General features: G+C 39.9%; 1 protein-coding gene across 1 annotated transcript in view; it reads left to right on the top strand.

The window, feature by feature from the left end:
- LOC124777755 (cytochrome b5 reductase 4) overlaps positions 1–22,305 on the top strand; it is a 335,055-nt gene that overhangs the window by 306,913 nt on the left and 5,837 nt on the right. The window contains exon 9 of the mRNA XM_047253257.1: positions 366–533. Coding sequence (XP_047109213.1) covers positions 366–533 — 168 coding nt within the window. The remainder of the gene's footprint in view (positions 1–365; positions 534–22,305) is intronic.

Raw genomic sequence — 22,305 nt, forward strand, 5'->3', positions numbered from 1 at the left:
TCTTCCTTTTCCTCTCCTTCCAATTCTTCTGTCTGAATACATCATTGCTTTCTAGGCATTGTCTTTCTTATTGCTAGCTTACAAATTTTCAAGGGCATCTTTAAATTTTTTCATGCACTCCTCCTCCTCCTCCTCCTCCTCCTCCTCCTCCTCCTCCTCCTCCTCCTCCACCCACCTCACCTCCAACTTGCACCCTGCCACCCTCCTGCACACCCCCACATCCACCAGCTGCAACTCAACCCCTCCTTGGCATGTAACCCGTGTCCCACCTGCTTTGTCTGTTTGTCTACATATGCTGTTTCTGCTGTGTTATGAAGTATTTGTTTGGTGTCATATTGAACATAAATAATTCATTTTATTTGTAGGTTCACAATCATTAATGTCTTGTCAGAGGCAGAAGCTGGGTGGAATGGTCAACGAGGTCGAGTAGCTCTTGAATTACTTCAGAATTTCTTGCCCTTGACAGGCAATGATTCTGGCAGTTACTATGTCTGTGTATGTGGACCAACAGCTTTTACCAGATTAACAGAACAGTAAGTTTTAATTACCTCTTTAGGATAGATGTACTATGAAGATTGTGTTACAGAAAACAGGCTAGATTTTGATTCACTGGCTGTATTAGGAGATTTTTTTTTTTTTTTGTCTGTGTAGTGTTAAAAGTGAAACAGCAGATCCTAAAAGATGTCTGCTTGTGGGAAGTCCTCATTATGTTGTACATACAAATTATATTATGACATTTTGGTGTGGTATACTAAATGTGACAAGATTTGCTTTGACGCAGTTCAAAAAAGAAATATTTGAATATCTTGTTATGCATTTAAAATTGAATTCAGAAATGTATGTTTACAATACTTGACACAAAAAGCTCATCAAATTACCAACTAGCAAAAACAAAAATATATGGGCGTAAATAAATAAATAAATAAATAAAAACTGAAATTGGTCAGAGAGAGAAACGGGTGGGGAGTGTATGTTTAGAGGAAGAGAGAAAAAAGTATAATGGATTGAAACTACAGGGATAAAGAACTACCTCTCATTGACACCACCTGAAAGACCATCCAAACAAGTATGACTAACAGACTGACAAAATACATTAACACAAGGAACAGCTATCACACATATAGCCAGTTATCAAGAAAGAATCTAAAATAAAACTATAGAATGTGGTGACCCCTAGAGAAATAGAATACTTCATGCTTATCATATTCTTGGACATTCAGTCTGGTTTTTACAAAGTATGGTCTGAATGGACTACTACTCATAGACAGCAGGAATAATATATATAAAAGACTAGAAGAGAGGCTACATTATACTGCAGCAGGGGTCAGGAACAGCTGATGAAAAAATCAGGATGGAACATTATCTTACCATCTGGATGTGGGCTACAGTTGTGGTGCTGACGGAAATCATGACAAACCATCGGTAAAACATCCTTGGTTATAATAGTTCTTTATTCATATGAGTTGTAGGGATGGGAAGATGGTTAGTGGTCTGTGTGACGTAGGTGGTTGTGAGTGTGCAACATGTTGGCTTCAGTATTCTGCCCACATGGCAAACAGGTGCAGGGTGCTGCAACTTCTGACATCCTTAGGGCAGGGGACTCCTGACCCAAGCACCACACAGACAGTGGTAGATAATCTTGACTCGGTTGCTCCATGGTTGCATCAAAAATGCGCCAAGCTAGGTGGTGTTCAAACTGAGATGCTGGACATGACCAAAGATGATGGCGAGCATGCATCCTGGGTGAAAGCAATCAGTAATGTAGGCCTCTGATGGCTGGATTACAGTGACAAGGTAGCTGGTCAACCAGCCGACCTAGGCTTGAACTCCTGGCCCACTAGGGAGGTGTCCAACAACCACAGCTAGTCCACCCAGCAGGTGACCCAATGGAGTGGTGGCATCAAGTTGACTGTATGCAGACCTCAGCTCACACAAGAACCTGTGGTACTGGTAGCAAAGTCAGCGACGAGAATGGTGGATGGTTTCATCATCTTGCACTGCAAGTGGTCTCTGTCTCGTAGACATCAGTGTTGTAGACTGAGTGACACGATGTAACGTATGAACCTCTATGCTGCAGGATATGACTACCATTGGAGTGAGAATCTGATTTTGGAGGGTATACATGTGAGCTGGTTAGTTAATATATCTTTAAAGGCAGCACTCCCACTTCGGAACTCATAGCAGACTGGAGCGGCAGGGGTGTTGAAACTGGGAAGCGATGAATTGTACCACATTCCTCCCTCCTTTGAAAAATCTGGAGCTTGGATTGTGACCTGTTCACAGTCTTTGACAAAAGGTGACCCTTTCACAGTCTTGGACAAAAGAATCTTAACACACTTCTTAAGTTGACATGAAGAATACAGTATGCTCCATTTTTCCATATTCTAATGTAGCATAAACTGAATGGTTCATTGGCTGTATATTAATCTAAATGTAACTTTGAATCATTACCCAACATATTATTAAAATACAACTATGAGATTCTCTCTTCTGAACAAATTTCTTAACAATGATTCAACAACAAATGTTTCTTCACAATAACTCGTGCTTGGCATTCAAACTTGTTTAGCAAATGTTTTCTCATGTGCTACTTTGGTATGTCATCCGGAACTTTCTCTTTGAAACACAAGATTCCCTAACATTTCCTTAGAAAACACGTCTTTGAAACTATGCTCAAACAAAATTACAAAGAAGATGTTGGTCAGTAGTTCCATTTATTTCTTTTACTTTGAAGCTAGTTGGAGATGACTACTTCTTGCAGTGCTTCTCCTCATACCATCTCTTACCCAAAACAACTTCCCTGCACCCTGCAACAATTCCTCCTGTGGACTGAATCTTAATGATTTCATATGCAGTTTAGTTGAGCCTGCCTTTGTGATGGGACAACCTTGTGATGGTGTATCATCAGCAGCAGTCTTTCTTGTCTGAATCCATTTCCTTGAGTTTAATGGTGCACTGTGAAAGGACAATTCATGACTCTTTTTATTATCTTCAGTACCTATAATGTTGCAAGAATCATCAACTTTAAGATCCCTCAATCATCGGGCACAGATTTCTGAAAGGATTCAGCTTTATTGGCCCAATCATCAGCCTTACAAGCACTTTTCCTTTTCCCTTTCCCTTTCTCCCTTCCTATCCCCTTGTGAAGACATGGCACAACCACATGTGGCACTGAATTTGCGTTCTTTAGAAATAAGTACATCTGTGCATCCTGTGCAGTGTGGCTCCACCACATGTGGCACTGAATTTGCGTTATTTAGAAATAAGTACATCTGTGCATCCTGTGCAGTGTCTACAACAAAATTACCATCAGCAGTTACATTCTGCACAACACAAAAATCATTGGCCCATATACTTCCTTATACATCGAGCTCAGGCCCCACTCTCTCTGCTCAATACCCATTATCACCCGATGTGGTAGATACTAGTGCACCTAAATCAATATCACTCATTCACTCTCACATTTATTTACTTCAGTAGAGCAAATTTTCACTTTATCTGGCACTACAGTTAATTCAGACTGTGTATTTTCACAAGATATTTGAGCTGATAGTTTTACTCTTCTTAATTTCCACAATGTTAGTACTTTGCACTTCAACTAAACTCGCACTGTTAACTTCTTCCTCCTTACATTCTGCTTCTATGCAAGAACTACTCTTTTTTTAACCTCTCAATAATCTGAACAGACCTATCATAACTTACTAGTAGATGACCATACAGGTGACTACTCTCAACCTGCCACTTGTCCCATTCTTGCTGTATTTTCTCCGCATCCTCTGGAGTAACTCTACTGCACCTAGTTACGTCCTTCTCTTCAACCTTTATTTGCTTGGCTCCCAGAGCCTCTGTTCCCTCAGACATGTTTGCATTGTCTAGCTGCAACCATGGGTAACATTTGCAATATTTCCTCTAGAGTAGCCTTCTGTGGTATAAAAGATGCCATTCCTCCTGAATGGCTGCTCATGCTTACTTAATTACATGCTTCAGAACAGTGAACCATTGTATGTATTGTATTGTATGTTAACCGGGGACCTAGAAATGATGGAGAGGCTCCGTCCCCGCCACAGCCGCAGTGGTCCACAACCCCATGATGACTTCTGCAGTCCACTTCACCCCTCTGCCGCCCCACACTGAACCCAGGGTTATTGTGCGGTTCGGCCACCGGTGGAAACCCCCCGCCCCCCCTCCCCCCGGGAACATCTCTCACCAGATGAGTGTAACCCCTATGTTTGCATGGTGGAGTAATGGTGGTGTACGCGTACGTGGAGAACTTGTTTGCGCAGCAATCACCGACATAGTGTAACTGAGATGGAATAAGGGAAACTATCCCGCATTTGCCGAGGCAGATGGAAAACCGCCTAAAAACCATTCACAGACTCACTGGGTCACTGGACCATGACACAAATCCACTGGGCGGATTGGTGCCGGGGACCAGGCGCTCCTTCCTGCTCGGAAAGCCATGCATTAGACCGCACAGCCAACCAGGCGGGCTTTACAGTGAACCATACTCCCTGCGCACAAGATAAATTGCCCGTTTCAAGTGGTACAAACTAAGATGTAGTTCTTACAATTTTCAGAACACTGCTTGTGTTTATTTTCTTCATACTGCACATAAGCAGTTAAGTACCTTGCATTTGTGAAAACTTCATCCACTATAAAATATAATATAACGAAGAACACACGAGAATGTAAATAGCCACTACAGGCACTCAAACATAACAACACAAAATGCCCTCAATTCTTCCAACAAATCGTATGCCACCTTGACTCTGAACACTGATGAACCTCATGTCTATAATGTTGGCACATACTACATGTCACAGATAATTAATGAATAAAAAGTACCTCAAGGCCTCACATGTTACCCTGCTTGCATATCACTGGCCATAAATACTCTTCTATACTGATGCCTTAAACTGATATGAATCTGCAGGTTGTTCTTCTTTCACAAACAACACATGTATATTCCTATAACAGCGATTTCTCCATACCACATCTGTGCACAGAAACAGAAGTGGGCAGAAAAAACACTAAGTTCACTCACCACACTCAAACTGTTGAAACTGGAGACTGTAGCTGGCAATGTTGTTGTAGCTGGAGTGTGCTGCTGACAAATGGCAGCTGTTGATGCTGGAAATCTTTTGACATCAAAATGTTGGAGTCAGGACATGACCTGTACAATGGCGGGTGAATTGGCTGATGGTAAATCTAGATTGAGCACCTTCTTCTTGTTTGGATGTGGGCTGTGGGGATGTGGTGACTGGAATCATAGAATGTATTATCAGTAATCCCTGGTTACAATAATTCTTCATTCACATCACTTATAAGGATGAAGCCAGAGTTGGAGAGGAGTTTAATGTCCCCAATGATGTAGATGGCCATGAGCAGCATGTTGGTGTTAATGTTTCACTGGCCTGGCACGCAGTGTATGTGGGGATTCACAGCTACAGATATCCATGTGGCTTCAGAAACCTGGCACAAGTGCTGCACTGTCAGTCCTGTGGCCACAGTGACAACACCAGGCTAGACGATGATTAAACTAGGATGCCCGGCATGATCAAAGGAGATGGCATAAATGTGCACTTGCCAGTAACAGTGTAGTGTGACTGAAATGGCTGAAATTTTAACAAACAAAAGTAGTGGTTCTCATTGTCTACCCATTTGCAGAGAACCACTTAATGATTTTCTGAAAAACATCATTTACAATTTCACCAGTTAATTCTTGTCTGTTGGGTGTGATAGCTATACTTTTATCATCAGCAAAAAGTACCAGCTTTGCATATTCGTGAATATAGAGTGGCAAGTCATTAGTATATATTAAGAACAGCAGAGGACCAAAGACCGAACCTTGTGGCACCCCATTCTTGATTGTTCCCCAGTTTGAGAAATTGCCAGTTTTTTGCATATTATGTGAACTGTTTATTTCAACTTTCTGCACTCTTCCAGTTAGGTATGATTTAAACCATTTGAGCGCTGTCCCATTCATACCACAGTACTTAAGCTTATCTAGAAGTATTCCATGATTTACACAATCAAAAGCCTTTGATAGATCACAAAAAATCCCAACGGGTGACTTCCAGTTACTCTGAGCATTTAATACTTCATTAGTGATAGTACATATAGCATTTTCTGTTGAAAAGCCCTTCTGGAAACCAAACTGACATTTTGTTAAAACTTTGTAAAAATAAAGGTGTGAAGCTACTCAACGATACATTACTTTTTCAAGAATATTGGATAAGGCAGTCAGAAGAGAGACTGGGCGGTAGTTGTTGATATCAGACGTATCCCCTTTTTTATGCAGTTGTTTAACAATGGCACACTTCAGTCTATCTGGGAAAATGCCCTGCTTCAAAGAGCTATTACATATGTGGCTAAGAATCCCACTTATTTCTTGGGAACAAGCTTTTATTATCCTGCTGGGAATGCCATCAATTCTATGTGAGCTTTTATTCTTGAGAGAGTTTATTATATTCCTATTTTCAGAAGGAGAGGTGGGTGGAATTTCAATTGTATCAAATGTATGGGTTATAGAATCCATTACATAAAATAAATTAATTTAAACAACAGTTGTAAAACATAGACCACTCACTCTTAACTTCAGTCTGCGACCTCCATGCTGCTGCTGGTTTGGAGAGAATGACTGCGTGCATCATGTAGGTTGCTACTGCTGGGGCGGTTTGAGGACAATGACTGCGTAGTGTGCTGGAGACAGACCCTCAGTGAGAGAGCTGCACTACGCTGAGTCAGTGGGGACACAACAACCATGTGACAGCTGCTGTGGCGCACTGGGGCAGGTGTAGACTGCTGCTTACCAGTGATGGACATGTGTTCACGATGATGTGGATGCTCTCGCAGTCATTACTTCTAAGTAGGCTTTGGATCTAGTTGCCTAGCACACTAAATCATGGAATCAAACCCACACCTATGATTTAAAATGGGGCTGAATGTTTAACAAAGAATGGTGACTGACAATGATGGCTTTTATCTGTTCGGGGATGATATTTGGTCTCTTTTTGCCCTTAAGTGTGCTTCGAAAATAATATAAATAATAAATTCGACCATGAAGTCAATACCAGTCAGGAAAATGTTACACTAGGCTGTACATAGATGTAAACTGTGATATATAATGAGCTACAAAAACAATATTTAAATTTTAACTAATAAAAATGTGCTGTCCATGAAATTTCACATAACAACTTGCAGGCTGATGAAAGCAACTACACTACTAAGTGATTCAAGGAACATTACTCAAGCCCCAAATATATTGGTTATAGAACTCACTACATAAAATAAATTGATTAAAAAATACTGGAAAAAGCAGGCTGTATTCACAGCTAAATGTTAACTGAAGGCAACCTCTCATACAAGCTCATACCTGATCACAGTCCAACCAACACACGATACTGTAACCTAAATGTCAATTAATAGCAAAATATCCTAAGGCACTCATTGCCAAACTAAGTTAAAGTCCAGTCTCAGTGCCCAGAATCAGAGCCCAAAGTCATTTTACATGAAAAATGACAAGTTTTGCCTGGTTGACAGCAGAAGTAAATCAGTCCTGACTAGTGCAGAATTATTCTTAAGCCCACAGTGAAGTCATGTGAAAAAATATTTCTAAGTGTTGTGACTGACAATGTGAAAATTTCTCTAAACATCAAAAACGTGTATTGCTGGAGCACCAATCGGGCCAGCATAGACATTGCCTCAGTCCAGTCATAAAGCACACTGTCCTATTGCAAGATGGCTGGCACCCTTTTATGGCCTGGGGCCACCTTTCCAAGGAAAGTCCAGCATCGGCGTCGCTTAATGGATCTGTAATTTCACCAACCTAATTTACAAAATGTGATACATAAATGATGATAGCATCATTAGCTGCATGTTAAAATTTTAATTATAACTGATGTCCTACACCTAATTTAATGTGCATTAGTTTGTCCAAAATTTATGGTTAAACAAGTGCAGAACTACATTGCAGCACTTGAAATATCACAACAGATGTGTATATGACACCATTTTCTTATTGGATGTTTACTCCTCTTTCCATTGCACTGTTCAGAATTGTGATATCCATAATAGTGTTCAGGTTATGGTCAAAACCTACACAAATTTGTAGACAATTAATAAAAACAATAAAAATATGTTTTAAGAACTAAATGCTGGATGTGGAGTGTAACAATGTCGAGCAGTGCATACTGCCTTACTGTGTGTGTGTGTGTGTGTTGTATCAGATTTATATTGATTTTTAATTTAAAAAACAATTAAACTGCATCTCACAACTTAGTTATTTTGTTACAAACATGTGAGTAGCTCCATCATTGTGCATTACTGAGAGCTACAGTTTGCGTGCTCAATTTCTTTTATAAATTAAATAAGATAAAAGTTATATCAGTTTGCTGAATTATGGTTACAGAAAACTTCTTGGTGCTGTATCTTTTCACACATATTGACTTATAGTTTTTACCTGCATACTGTCAGAATTGTATCGCTCTCCTCTCCAATTTGACATACTGTCCTTCACTATATTTTGGTTTGCACTGTAGATGAGCAAATGTGAACAATGTGTAGGAAGCCATTGTTCATGCTAGCAGCAGAACTGAAGTCATATCTGCTGGTTTGAATTTTTGGACATGTGGCTTGGTCAGCCACTGGTCATCCATGCAGCTCACTGAGATCTGCCACTTGGTGGTTGCCACCACACCCCACCCATGGCCAGCCTTCTTGTGCTGAAAACCCATTACTCCTGCTCAAACAATCCATTGTGCCACAATAGGCCTGTACAGGCTGGATTGCAGTGACAGTGTCGCTTGTCAGCAAGGCAGCCTTAATTCAAACTCTTGGCTCACTAGGGAGGTGGTCAACAACTGCAGGTAGCCACCTTTTACCCAGTAGGTGATGATTTAGTTTCTCAACTTTGCCTTTCAAAGGCACTGGCTGGCATCTTCCACTTTGTCATTGTCCTAAGTGAGTGCCTGTGGACTCTTGAGTATGCTTTCTTGTGTAATGATGCCTGGAATTCAGGCTGATGATTGATTCTCTCTCTGACATCGTTCTGCTGACTGACGCAGGAACAGTTCATTTTCCAGGTAAAGGTGAGGCACAGCAATTCACTGTACACAACAGACATGTCGCTATGACAAGATCTAGAGGAAATTTGCAACCATTTGCAGACAACACAATTTACTGGTGCCCTCCATTTTTGACGTATACCATACCATACTGAAAATCATGATAGCACAGCCAATGACTACAGACATTGATTCAAAAGGGTTTATTAAACCAAATGCCGACACAATTCTGATGAACTGTGATAAGATTCAGACCTGTCCATAAAATATAAACTCTGGATCACATCATTAATACTACGAGACAAGCAAACATGCTGGAATTAGCTTCTATACTTACATAAATATCTTATTATCAAATTTTATTGCAGCAGGCAAAATATTATGCAACAACTTTAAGGACGATTCTCTGGTCACAGTGACATGACAATCACTCTCTCTTACAACATATGTATTACAAGTTTTGAACGTCCTAGTGTTTCTCTTGAAACATGACATACAGATAAGAAATTAATGAGGCAGTGAGTATTAGAAACAAAAAAGGAAACTTTATGGATGATAAAGTTGAGACCTCGGACAAAGCCCTGATGAAGAGTAACCAGAAAATACATTTTCTTCTAGGAAATAGTACAAAACATGATAGCCAGCATCGAAAATTGGCAAACAAACTTCAAATCTGGACTTGAATGTCCCTATCCTACAAAACATGAATTAGTCCTTCATGACTTCATGTCACTATTCGTGCCATCTGTTCCAACCACTCACAACAGGCCGAAGTTATCAACACTACTAAAACACCTGTGCCTCACTGACAATTAACTTGTTATATAGTTGCAATATTTATTTTCCTCACTCTTTTGTCCTCTAGTCTTCCTACTTAAATTTTGGATTTTAAACTTGTATATGCCTCTATTTTTCTTTGCATTGTTATCAATGGCCATATAAGTACAAAGTTGCTGCTGTAATATGAAATTTGGAACAAAATATTACAATTCTTTAATTTTTATAGAATGTAAGTAAAAACTCTGTGTTGACAGATCATATCTGAACCACCTCACTTTTGCAGATACCACTGTACGGCAGCAGTGACAAACTTCTTCAGTGAATGAAATAACTTAATAGAGCATTTATTTTCACTATGGTTGTCACATCATTTGCATGGTATTTATCGTAGGACAACAGATTTGTCACCTAATTTTCTGAGGAATAATGATCAATTTTTATCACTATAGATTGAATGTGTTTCAAAACAAAACAACTTGGAAAGGGCTACAGGCTGAAACTGGTAGTGGAAAAAGTTGGTTATCATACCTCAGACATTTGCTTGAGGAAAACATTGTCATTCCGTTAATGCGTGTTTGAAAGTAGTACTAAGATCAGTCATAATAAGATTAATTTATCATATAATCAGTATATCAAAAAGGAAATAATACAAATTGACAATGGCGCCAGTTGAATTTTTATATTTAGAGCAATTGAAGACAACAAGATGGATAGAAAAAGAAATAAATAGAAGAATAAAATGGTCTGGAGTGCTTTTGGTAGAATAAATATATTTCAAACCAACTTTCTGATGCCTCAAGCAAAACACAGTTTAATGTAAACCTGGAGAGTACGAAAAGTAGGTGTCAATGAAAGAACAGTCTAATCCAGGGGTATTTCCTGGCAACTTGTTTATTTAATATATGCACAAGTTACCAACCAACACCAGACCACTCTATCGTCTACTGGTGATCTGGCTATCACTGCACAAGAAAAGGGCTTTGAGGAAGTAGCAGGAAAATTGGAAAACTCATTACAGATAATACCTGAATATTACCAAGAGAACTCCCTTAACCTAATCCCTCAAAGACATAAGTTAGTGCTTTACACCTTCTCTCAAAACAGGCAGATAAGAAGCTGAATGTCACGTGATATGATACGAACCTTGAGATACAGACAACCAACACACCTGGGTGTCATGCTGGACAGATCATGACATACAAATATCGTTCTGAAAAGAACTGCCGAAAAGTTGATGCCGGGAACATTATCTTGAGAAATGCGGTGAGTAGTAAATCTTGTAATCTTACAGTGGTCCCCTTTGTTGATTCATCATCATCATCATCATCATCATCATGAACAGTTTCCAGCTACAGGTTGGGTCTGTTTGTTACATAAGCCTCACAATCTAGTCCTGTTATCCCATCATCCTTCAGTTTCATTCTGGTCCAGTCCTCACCTCTTTTTTAACACACTCCTCCATACCTTTCAGTCACCTATCCCTTTGTCTTCCTCATGTTTGCTTCCTTTGCATCTCCATTTCATATACCTTCTTGAGAATCTTCTTGTTTTCTATTCTCTTTTAAGTGCCCATACCACCCTAGTCTTCATGTTTCTGTCTTGATCTGCAACGGTTCCTCCTTCACTGCTCCCCTTACCCTTTCATTCCTTATGCTATTTCCCCTTGTTACCCCTGTCCTCTCATTGAGGAATTTCATTTAACAGGTCTGTAATCTGCTTGCATCTCTCTTCTTTCTTATCCGTGTTTCAGATACATAGGTCAATATTGAGGTGTTGTAACTTCTGCATTGAAGCATCAAAGAAACTGGTATAGGTATGCATATTCAAATGCAAAGATATGTAAACAGGCAGAATATGGTGCTGAGTTCGGCAACACCTACATAAGGCAACAAGTGTCTGTCACAGTTGTTAGATTAGCTACTGCTGCTACAATGGCAGGTTATCAAGATTTGATTGAGTTTGAATGTGGTGTTATAGTCGGTGCATGAGCGATGGGACACGGCATTTCCAAGGCAGCGATGAAGTGGAGATTTACCCATACAACATATTTCTAGAGTGTACCGTGGATATCAGGAATCTGGGAAAACATCAGATCTCAGATATTGCTGCGGCCGGAATAAGATCTTGCAAGAACAGGACCAATGACGATTGAAGAGAATCATTCAACGTGACACAAGTGCACCTCTTCTATGAATTGGTGCAGATTTCAATGCTGAGCCATCAACAAGCATCAATGTGTGAACCAATAAACGAAACATCATCAATATGGGCTTTTGGAGCCAAAGGCCCACTCGTGTTCCCTTGATGACTGCATGACACACAGCTTTACACCTCACCTGGGCCTGTCAACACCAACATTGGACTTTTGATGACTGGAAACGTGTTGCCTGGTTGAACGAGTCTTGTTTCAAATTGTATCGAGCGGATGGATGTGTAGGGGTATGGAGACTACCTTATGAATCCATGTCCTCTGCATGTCAGCAGGGGACAGTATGAGCTGGTGGAGGCTCTGTAATGGTGTGGGGCATGTGCAGATGGAGTGATACGGGAGCCCTGATACATCTGGGTATGACTCTGACAGGTGATGCGTACATAAGTATTCTATCTGATCACTTGCATCCATTTATATTCGTTGTGCATTCAGACTGACTTCGGCAATTCCAGCAGACCAAGGCGACGGCCCACACATCCTGAATTGCTACAGAGTGGCTCCAGGATCACTTCCGCTGCCACCAAACTCCCCAGACATGAATGTAATTGAGCATATCTGGAATGCCCTGCAATGTGCTGTTCAGAAGACTTCTCCACCCCCTCATACTGTTATGGATGTATGGACAGCCCTGCAGGATTCATGGTGTCAGTTCCCTCCAGCACTATTACAGACATTAGTTGACTCCATGCCGTGTCGTGTTGCAGTACTTCTGCATGGTGTGGGGAGCCCTACACGAGATTAGGCAGATGTACCAGTTTCTTTGGCTCTTTGGTGTATATATCACTACTTGCTTTTTTGTGGAACATCTTAGTTCCAAACCAGGCTCCTAATACTTTCCAGGAATGCTTCTATCTATCTGCCACATTCACTGATCTCTTTCTCATTTTTTCCATTTTCCTCTATCACACTTTCCAAGTAGGAATTTTGGACACATATTGAAGTTTCAAGTGATCCTGTGTTTCCAGTAATGTGGACACAACTAAGGGGCATCACAGAATGGAGATCAATAAAAATCAGGAAAGAAGTATTTCTTAGAATAAATATTGGTCATTTTACATATTTTCAGTCAATGTTTTTTGTACCACACATGAATATGAAAGTGTTTTCGGGTAATGACTGGATTTACATATTATGGTAATATAAGCTTTGAGGAAAAGACTGTGACCATGAAGAGTGATGGAGAAGAAATGACAGTTTCGCTGGGGACACTATAAGGAACACAACAGACAGAAGAGACTTGCTAAAGAACTTTTTTCAGATATGTCAATGTGGATAAACAAATAGCAGATTAATGTGCAGCAGTATAACATTTGTTCTTCAATGATAGACAGAATTGAATGATTGTTTGACAGTTCATACAGTGGTTTTTTAATGAAACTGAATGTAATGTCCATTGGTCCATTGCAGCTGTATTTGTTCGGGTCATTTTATAAACCCACATAACTGCTTTTGCAACTCTTAAGTTGTGTCCTCTGGTGCAAATATAAATGCTGTGTCATAGGTTACAGAATGCTGCAGAATAACAACTTATGTGGCTACATGAAGTTCTCAGCCCTCCTCAATTGACAAAAAATGATTGTCAATTGATATAATAACCATCATAAATGATAAATGTCGTGCCTGCATTAAGTTGCAAACTGTACACTTTCCGATTAAAATATGCTCTTGTCAGCCTACATCAAGCAGTGGAATGCCCCTCATAGATGTTATTCAGAGAAGTACTGTGCCATGTAATGACATGCTCATGTGTATTAGCCACCAACATAGCAGCTGACAACATAATCTATAAGTGTCCTATGAGTTGAAGTGTGTGCTGTGGCTGCTGCCTGTAGTACCTGACGACAGCCACAGCACATGATTCGACACCACATGGGACACTCATAGCTTATGTTGTCAGCTGATATGATGGTGGCAAATACACATGAGCATCTCAGCTTGTGTCAGTACAGGGCCCAGTACTTCCCCGAACATTATCTATGAGGGGCATTCCACTGCATGACATAGGCTGACAAGAGCATATTTTAATCAGGGAGGGTACACTTTCTAACTCAACACAGACATGAGATTCATCATTGATGACTGTTTTTTTTTTTTTATCAATTGACTATGGTTTTTTATCAATTGAAGATGGCTGAGAACTCTACCTAGCCACAACAATAGTTACTCTGCGGCATTCTGTAACCTATGACTTATCCTTTTTATTTGCACCAGAAGAAGCAACTTTAGAGTTGCAAAACTGGTTGTGGGGATTGGTAATTGACATGAACAAATACAGCTACAGCAGACATTTTAATAATTTTAACATCTAACTTTTAATGAACTGTTCACAGTATGAATTGTCAAGCAATCACGTGTAACTATTATAGTTGTGGTTGCTCCAGTTTTAAAATTATTTTTTGAAATTATCTGGACGGAGTTACATTTGGGATTTTTTTCCCTTTAGTTTGATCATGAACACGGCAGGCATTTCAGTGGGGAGCAAGAACATGAGTCTTTTCTGTAACTGAGAATGACTAAGATTTGTGGACGGTAATCATTTACTGAGGTAACCTGCTGAAAGAGAGTATTCATTAGATGACTGTTGATTGGTGTGAGAAAATTTTTGTGTATGATGTGCATCACCTATAGGAGATTTATTTTAAGTAAAGTAGATAAGGGGAAGATTTAAATAAGTTGATTATGAGGAAATACAATTACTATTCTTAAAGATGGTTGAACATTATGAATAGCAGCATAAGAAGGTTATTTTGATGAAAAACAGTGCTGATGGGTGTAAATATGAGTAGATATTCAGTAGAGTGGTCCTAGTATATTGAAATGGGTGGTATGAAGTCAATGTGTGTTTGGAAGTGTGAATGGTGTGATTTTCCAGCTACTGGAGGTTCAGACTACCTCATAATAATTTTTTTCTTTCCCAACATTGAAATGGCTGCAGGAATAAATTTGTTTCCCTGCTAGAGATAAAAATTCTTCTCCCATCATTGTTTTGATGATTAGCTGATACATACAATATAACTATAGTAAATACTTACTGCCCATAACCCTTGTCACAATACTTCCATAACTATAAGTATGTACTGAAATCCTGCAGATACTCTTGGTAGGAGTCCATAGAAATCCTATAACCACAGGATCCCAAATTAGTCCGGGAACTATTGGGTAACATTTGTATCTATTTGCTTAAGTCCTATATTTACTTTTTACACACAACTCACAAGATTTTACAATTGTCCTTATCCCTCAAGCATTCCCTTGAAATAACAATATTGTCTCATGTGATTTAGACACTTTTTGACCCCAAAGTGACCATACCACATATGGATATATGTGGTCATATGTATCACATACTCCTCAGAAATGCATATTCACCAATATGGTATTTCTGCCTGCAGATCACTAAACAGTGTGCCCTCATTAAGTACAAATTTCATCTCCTTTACTTTTTGCCTAAGATTTTTAGCAACCTTCTGCATTTTCTTACCAATCCAGGAATAAAAAGCTTGCTTTTCTTTTACATTTTGTTAATAGTAGATTTGTGTAACTGCTATCTGCACCTCCTTCATGTTCAATGGCATTCTCTAAAAGGTGTCAGCCACTAAATTGTGATTCCTGCTAATGTGTGTTTCTAAGTTGTGTTGTAGTTTCATTGACAGGCAATTAGCATTCTGTTAGCAAAAGCCAGATTTCTTATGTTAGCTCCCTTTTAGTTTCTATCATTTGGTAAATCTCTGTGCCCAGTCCACATCCTGAAGAATCACAGACAGTGTGAAACTCCTTTGTGAAGTTGGGAGTGTGTAGTCGTACTTAATACTTTTGATATTCTGAATTTTATTATACATTCAGAGGATCAGTACCATGATACAGCTTTCTTTAATGGAAATGGAAATGGAAATGAAGTCGCATGCTTCTTGATAGAGCATAGGGGAACAATGCGGGATAGCCACACCATCGTACTAGGCAAGGTCCTAATGGTGGTGCCTTCCTCCGACCATAATGGGGATGGATGATGATGATGATGATGATGATGATGATGATGATGATGGTGATGCAACACCACTCAGTCATCTCGGGGGAGATGAAAATCCCTGACCCTGCTGGGAATCGAACCCAGGACCCTGTGCTCGGAAAGCGAGAACACTGTCACGAGACCATGAGCTGCGGACAGCTTTCTTTAAAGATTTGCTATATATACACTACTTAATGTCACATCTGGAATGATATGCTGGCGAAACCCCGCTAAAGCTAGAAATGATTGTTGCTTTCTGTTCCTCGGTTCTGAATTTTGAAAATGACCTCAACCTTAGTAGGAGTTGATCTTATACTTTCACTGTTTGTAATGAGTCCTGAGAATATTATTTCACCTTGGCTAAATTTGACCTTTTACAGATTAACGTTAATATTCTTCTCCTTCACCTTTTTCAACAAAGCTTGTGTAGTGTGAATATTCTGTTCCCATAATGAAGGTTTCTCAGGGCTCCACCTGGGTGGTAGCAGTGGTTTATCGCAACATTTCAGGAAATGCCATACTACCTATCTTCGGCTAAGTTTTCCTCCATTTCCATAATAAAATTGATATTCGGATGGATGCTGTTGAGGTGCTCCAGAAACTCATCTAGTGCCTGTTTGCCATGTCCCCACATGACAAAAGTGTCATTGGCATAGCGGAAGAAGTGCTTTGGTTTCTGTCTGGCAGTTTAAAGGGCCACCTCCTCGAAATGTTCCATATAGAGGTTTGCAATCACAGGATCCAGTGGGGAGCCCATGGCCACACCGTTGATCTGCTTGAAGAATTCCCCGTTGCACTGAAAGTGGGTGGTTGTTAGTGCATGTTCGAACAGGTTGACTGTTTGTGGTTCAGAGTGCTGAGCTAAAAGTGCCAAGGAGCCTTTAAGGGGCAATTTCATGAAAAGCGACATCACGTCGAATCTCACGTGTAGGTCCTCCCTCTGTAGTCGCATTCCCTGAGTATTTTTACAAATTCGGCTGAGTTTCTCACATGGTGGCTGCGGTGTTCCACAAAGGGTTTGAGCAGTTCAGTAGGTATTTAGCTAGTCCATAACTGTGAGATTTGATGGAGTCCACAATCTGTCTCAGAGGCACCCCTTCCTTAGGGATCTTGGGGTGTCCATAGAGGCATGGTATCGTGATAGCGGCAATCTGTTGGGAGCGTGCCAATCAATGTCCTCCGCCGCAGACAGAATGCTTACACCGAAAACTGAATGTGGCCGCCAGGGGCAACCGCTACACCCATGACTGTGTGCATACTGCCAGTCCATCACAGCCTCCCGAGGTCTAGTGGAGGGGGGTGGCCATGCAGATAAATACCCCATTCTCTGCGAATCTTGACACTTCACCAGAAGATAGGTAGTATGACACTTCCTGAAATGTCGTGATACACAAATGCTACCACCCGGCTGGAGACCTGAGAAACCTTCATCAACAGTTCAGACCAGGAAAGCCTACAGTCACATATTCTCTTCCCATGTTTGAGTTCCAGTGAGAGTCATCTATGTACAGAATGATCCAATCTATTATTTCTTGGCCTAATGCCTCGTAAATTCTCTAAAGAATTCTTACATTGACACTTTCAATCCAAAAAGCAAAACGCAGTATTAAACACATCCCTTCAAATAAGAAAGCAGTGTACTTACAGGTTTCAGGAGCCAGTAGCACCTGCCAATACCCCACAGTAATGTCCATGTTACTGAAGTACAGTAGAACCTCGCTTGACGAGCTTCTCCCTTAACACACAATGTGCATAACAAGCAAAACAAATCGTAAAAAATGACACTCTTAACGAGCGATGTTTCACATGGCGAGTGACGACAATAATGTGATGTCAGCAGCCATTCATGTGCGGCGGTCTAAACGTTCAACAGTATGAACACCTTTCACTGTCGACAGTGGCATATAAACAATGGTTTTAGTACATACTGCAGTCTGGGTTTAGCACACTTTCTGCTACCGTTTTAGTGCAGCTTGTGATCACACATTTTTCTAAACTTGTTTTCACACAGTGTTGTTTTGTGTGCATATTTTAATAACCTTGTAGAAATTTCCTCGAAGATAAAGCCACAAGAGGACAACCATAAGAGAAAGAAAATGAAGTTAGAAATGAAATGTAAAATCACAGAAAAACATGAATGTGGTGTGGGTGTTTCTGACTTAGAATGCACATACAATCAGTCTACATCAACTATTTGCACTGTCCTCAAGATCAAGGACAAGATTAAGTAGATAGATGGTTCAAAGAGAGTGACAAGAGTATCTTGTGGTGTCACCGCCAGACACCACACTTGCTAGGTGGTAACCTTTAAATTGGCCGCGGTCCGTTAGTATACATCGGCCCCGCGTGTCGCCACTATCAGTGATTGCAGACCGAGCGCCGCCACACGGCAGGTCTAGTGTAGAAAGACTCACTAGCACTTGCCCAGTTGTACAGCTGACTTTGCTAGCGATGGTTCACTGTCTACATACGCTCTCAATTGCGGAGACGACAGTTTAGCATAGCCTTCAGCTACGTCATTTGCTAGGCGCCATATTCAGTTACTATTGAGATTGATATTGTGAATCATATACCTTCAAGAGCGATGTTCATCATTAATAGATTAAAGTTAAGTATGAAACTAATTACGTCCGCTTTCTGAATTCTCATTCCTTGTCATGTTCCAGACCTCACGTCAGTATAGTTCTTCCCTTCTCATGCCAGCCTGCGTGAGCTAAAACGCGTGCATTTTGGCCTCCTCTAGTAACACGGTGTTGGCTCTTCTGCCACCCCAACATATCTAAACAGTGGTTTCATATTCTGGATGATGATGAAAAGTTGCTCCTTATATGGATAAATGGAAAGCAAGTGTAAGGCAACACTTAATGAGAACATCATTTGTGAGAAGGTGAGAATGATTTTTGCTGACCTCGTTAAGAAGACGCCTGGATCATCAGTGGTCTAAGAAGTGTTTAAGGGAAGCCATGGGTGTTCCAGCAGTTTAATGGAAGAATCGTAATGGAAGAATCGTCATCCACAGCATTGTGAATCATGGCGAAGCAGCTAGCTCTGACACGAAGGCAGCAGAGAACTTCATCAGCAACTTCAAGATGCTTATAGATTCTGAAGGTATCTGCCCAACAGCTTTTTAATTGTGATGAGACGAGTCTATTCTGGAAAAAGATGCAGAAGTGTACTGTTATAACAGCAGAGGATAATGCCTTGCCCAGTCACAAGGCAATGAAAGTCCATCTCACACTGCCATTCGGTGCCAATGCAAACAGCGATTTGAAAATGAAACCACTGCTCGTTTACCATTCAAATGTGATGTGGAGGTCCAACAACATGGATTGGGTGACACAGGATCTTTTTTGTGATTGGATCATGGAGTGTTTGGTCCTTTGGTGGAAAAATATTTGTTTGAGATGAATAGGCCACTCGTTTCTTGGTTGTTATGGACAATGCCCCTGCCCATTCCCCAGGTCTTCCTTGAAGAATGTCAATTCATCAAGATTCAATTTATGCCTCCCAAAACCCCTCCGTTACTCCAGCCTATGGACCAGCAGATTATTTCTAGCGTTAACAAGCTCTACCCTAAAGAACTCCTCAAACATTGCTTTGAGTTGACTGAAGCTACCAATTTGTCTCATACAGCTTTGGAAATATCGCTTCAACATTGTTTCTCATGTCAAGATGATCGAAAAGGCATGGGAATGGGTTACCAAGAGAACTCTCACATCTGCTGGGAAGCAGCTTTGGTCGGAGAGCATTGTCTAATGTGACTTGAGGCGTTTGAGTCAGTACTTGTGGAGAAGAGTTCTTCAGAAGAGGGGGCAGTAACAGCAATATTCTGGCACAATAAGAGAAATTCTGAAAGCATGGGAATCGGTTGCATTGTACATTGAAAACCATCATTCTCATAATCAGCAGCTTTGCATGCTACAAATTAAATCTGTGTCGCATTTTCGCCAAGTGTAGAAGGGTTGGTAGAAACAAATGACTATAGAAAAGCTTCCTAGTGAAAAAGAATTTGTTAAGTATTGTGAATATTACAGTATGTATTAGTGTATTTATAATTTTCTTTGAATAAATGGCATGAATAAGATAAGACTTTTATTACTTCTTCTGCATGGAACGATTACCATATTTTACATTAATTTATATGGGATAAATTGTTTTGCTTAATGAGTGTTTCACACGAGTAAAATTCTGGAATGAATTATGCTCGCTATGAGAGGTTCCACTGTATTGTATCCCACCCACCCCACCTCCCAAGAAATAGACAAAATTTCTTCAGTATTAATTAGATGGTCTGACTCTACCTTGTAAAGCCGAGTGACTGCCCTAATGTCAAACACTACTTGTATTTCACCACTGGGTTTTTGAGTAGGTACTGTGGTGGTGGTCTGTTTGTTGTTAGAATGACTGGTGTGCTAAGATATTTTGTTCAGCTTGCCCTATTACAGAATCCGTATTAACTACATAAGTTGGTCTTAGCATTCGTCTTGCTCCCTGTACATCTCTATCAAATATGTATGGTTTCCGTGTCCTATACCATTCTGTCCTACCCTTATTTGGTTCATAATTCTGTTTTTGCCACATATTTTGATTTATATAAACTGGATTTCTCTAATACCTTCCATAAATATTACAATCACTGTGATAGTGATCAACCACTTGATAATATTTTACTTCTTACACATAATTACCCCAATTCTGTTCATTTTTATCTCTACTGAGTTCCATAACTCCACTCCTATCTAACATTATCACTTTCCCATGATTTTTTAAATAATAAAACTGATTTAGCAACTCCAACAGTCACTGATTATTCTCCCATGTTTGGTAAATTAGTTTTCCTTTCTACTGAAGTCAGTATACTAGTAAGTGCTTCCGCAAAATTCAGTTCACAAATTTGTTCATATAAATGCCTAGATTGGTCGAGATCCCATTCTGCAAAATTATATACTGGTAATCCATCCCATGGGTTATTATACAATCCTGATCCTAATAGCTGTAACCTTAGTCTCTGCTATGCCCCACTTGACCAATATTTTGACTTCAAATCTCTCCCAAATTGGCTAGCTACGTTAAGCAAGTCCCACTGACGTGCATTTCCCTTCAAATGATTTGCTACAGATGCACTTGTTTCTGTTCACCTTATGTATTAGATACTGCCCAATGGAATGCCTTTAAAAATAATACTGGATGTGTCTTCCCCTGTGGATCAAATGTAAGAAACTTTTGGGTTACTCCCTTACCCTACCCAAAATGAAAATCTTCCCAGAAATTGTTGTTATTAACTAACCCTGTATTGGTTTGATATACTGTGCCCATGATGGTGCTGGTTTGCAAATAAGCATTTTCATGTTCTCTAGAATTCCAGTCAACATTTGCTCCCAGATGCCTTACACATCTCATTCTTTAGCTATCCTCTTCATGTTTCTCATAGGATGATGGTGTCTACTGACATGCAATTGTATGCTTTGCATTTTTTTACATGTAAACTACTGAAACTCAGTTTGTATACTCAAACTTCATCCACACAATTTCTTGATAATCCAAGTTTGAACTCCTGCTATTTCTTTTTCCAGTTTCTTGTCTAGTGATTCTAGTTCTTCTCTGACCTAGTGATTTTCTCTTTTGATTTTCACATTTTCTCTTATCTGATGTACCACAACAGCTGTAATGTGGTTTAAATTTTCATAAACCTTTGCACCTGTTCATCAAAATTACTTTACCTTCAGTGTATTCTTAGCGTCCTCCATATTGTCATTAATTTTTTGTGTTATATGTTCTCCAGTCTCCTCCTTAAAAACACATGCTTCCAGCACTCCACATAATCTTTTCTTTCTTTTGCCCAGTATTACTTCTCCTTTTCTCTCAGTTTTTGTAGATTCCTGTCTTCCCCTTCCCTCTAAACCTTGCCTTTATTTTCAATTAATATCTGATTCGGCATTGAAGCAATTGGTATCCCACAATTCAGTCATCATCTTTTAAACAGGTGCATATTCACCTTTTTTGCTCTGATAGGAGTATTTTTCTACTGGTTTCCTTCTTTTCCCTGCTACAGCAGGATGTGGTACTCATATAAGAAAGAAACTTTACGGGACCATAAAATTTTGATAGTTACTTATGTGAAACTGCACTAATGCAAAACTAATTTTACACCCCAGACCGGATTTCACATGCACAAAAATTTCACATATACCAAGTACTACAACATGGGTTTTCCAGAACCCTTCTGAGGAATACTGAGACAC

The sequence above is a fragment of the Schistocerca piceifrons genome, chromosome 2 (genome assembly GCF_021461385.2).
Source record: "Schistocerca piceifrons isolate TAMUIC-IGC-003096 chromosome 2, iqSchPice1.1, whole genome shotgun sequence".
Classification (NCBI taxonomy): Eukaryota; Metazoa; Arthropoda; class Insecta; order Orthoptera; family Acrididae; genus Schistocerca; species Schistocerca piceifrons.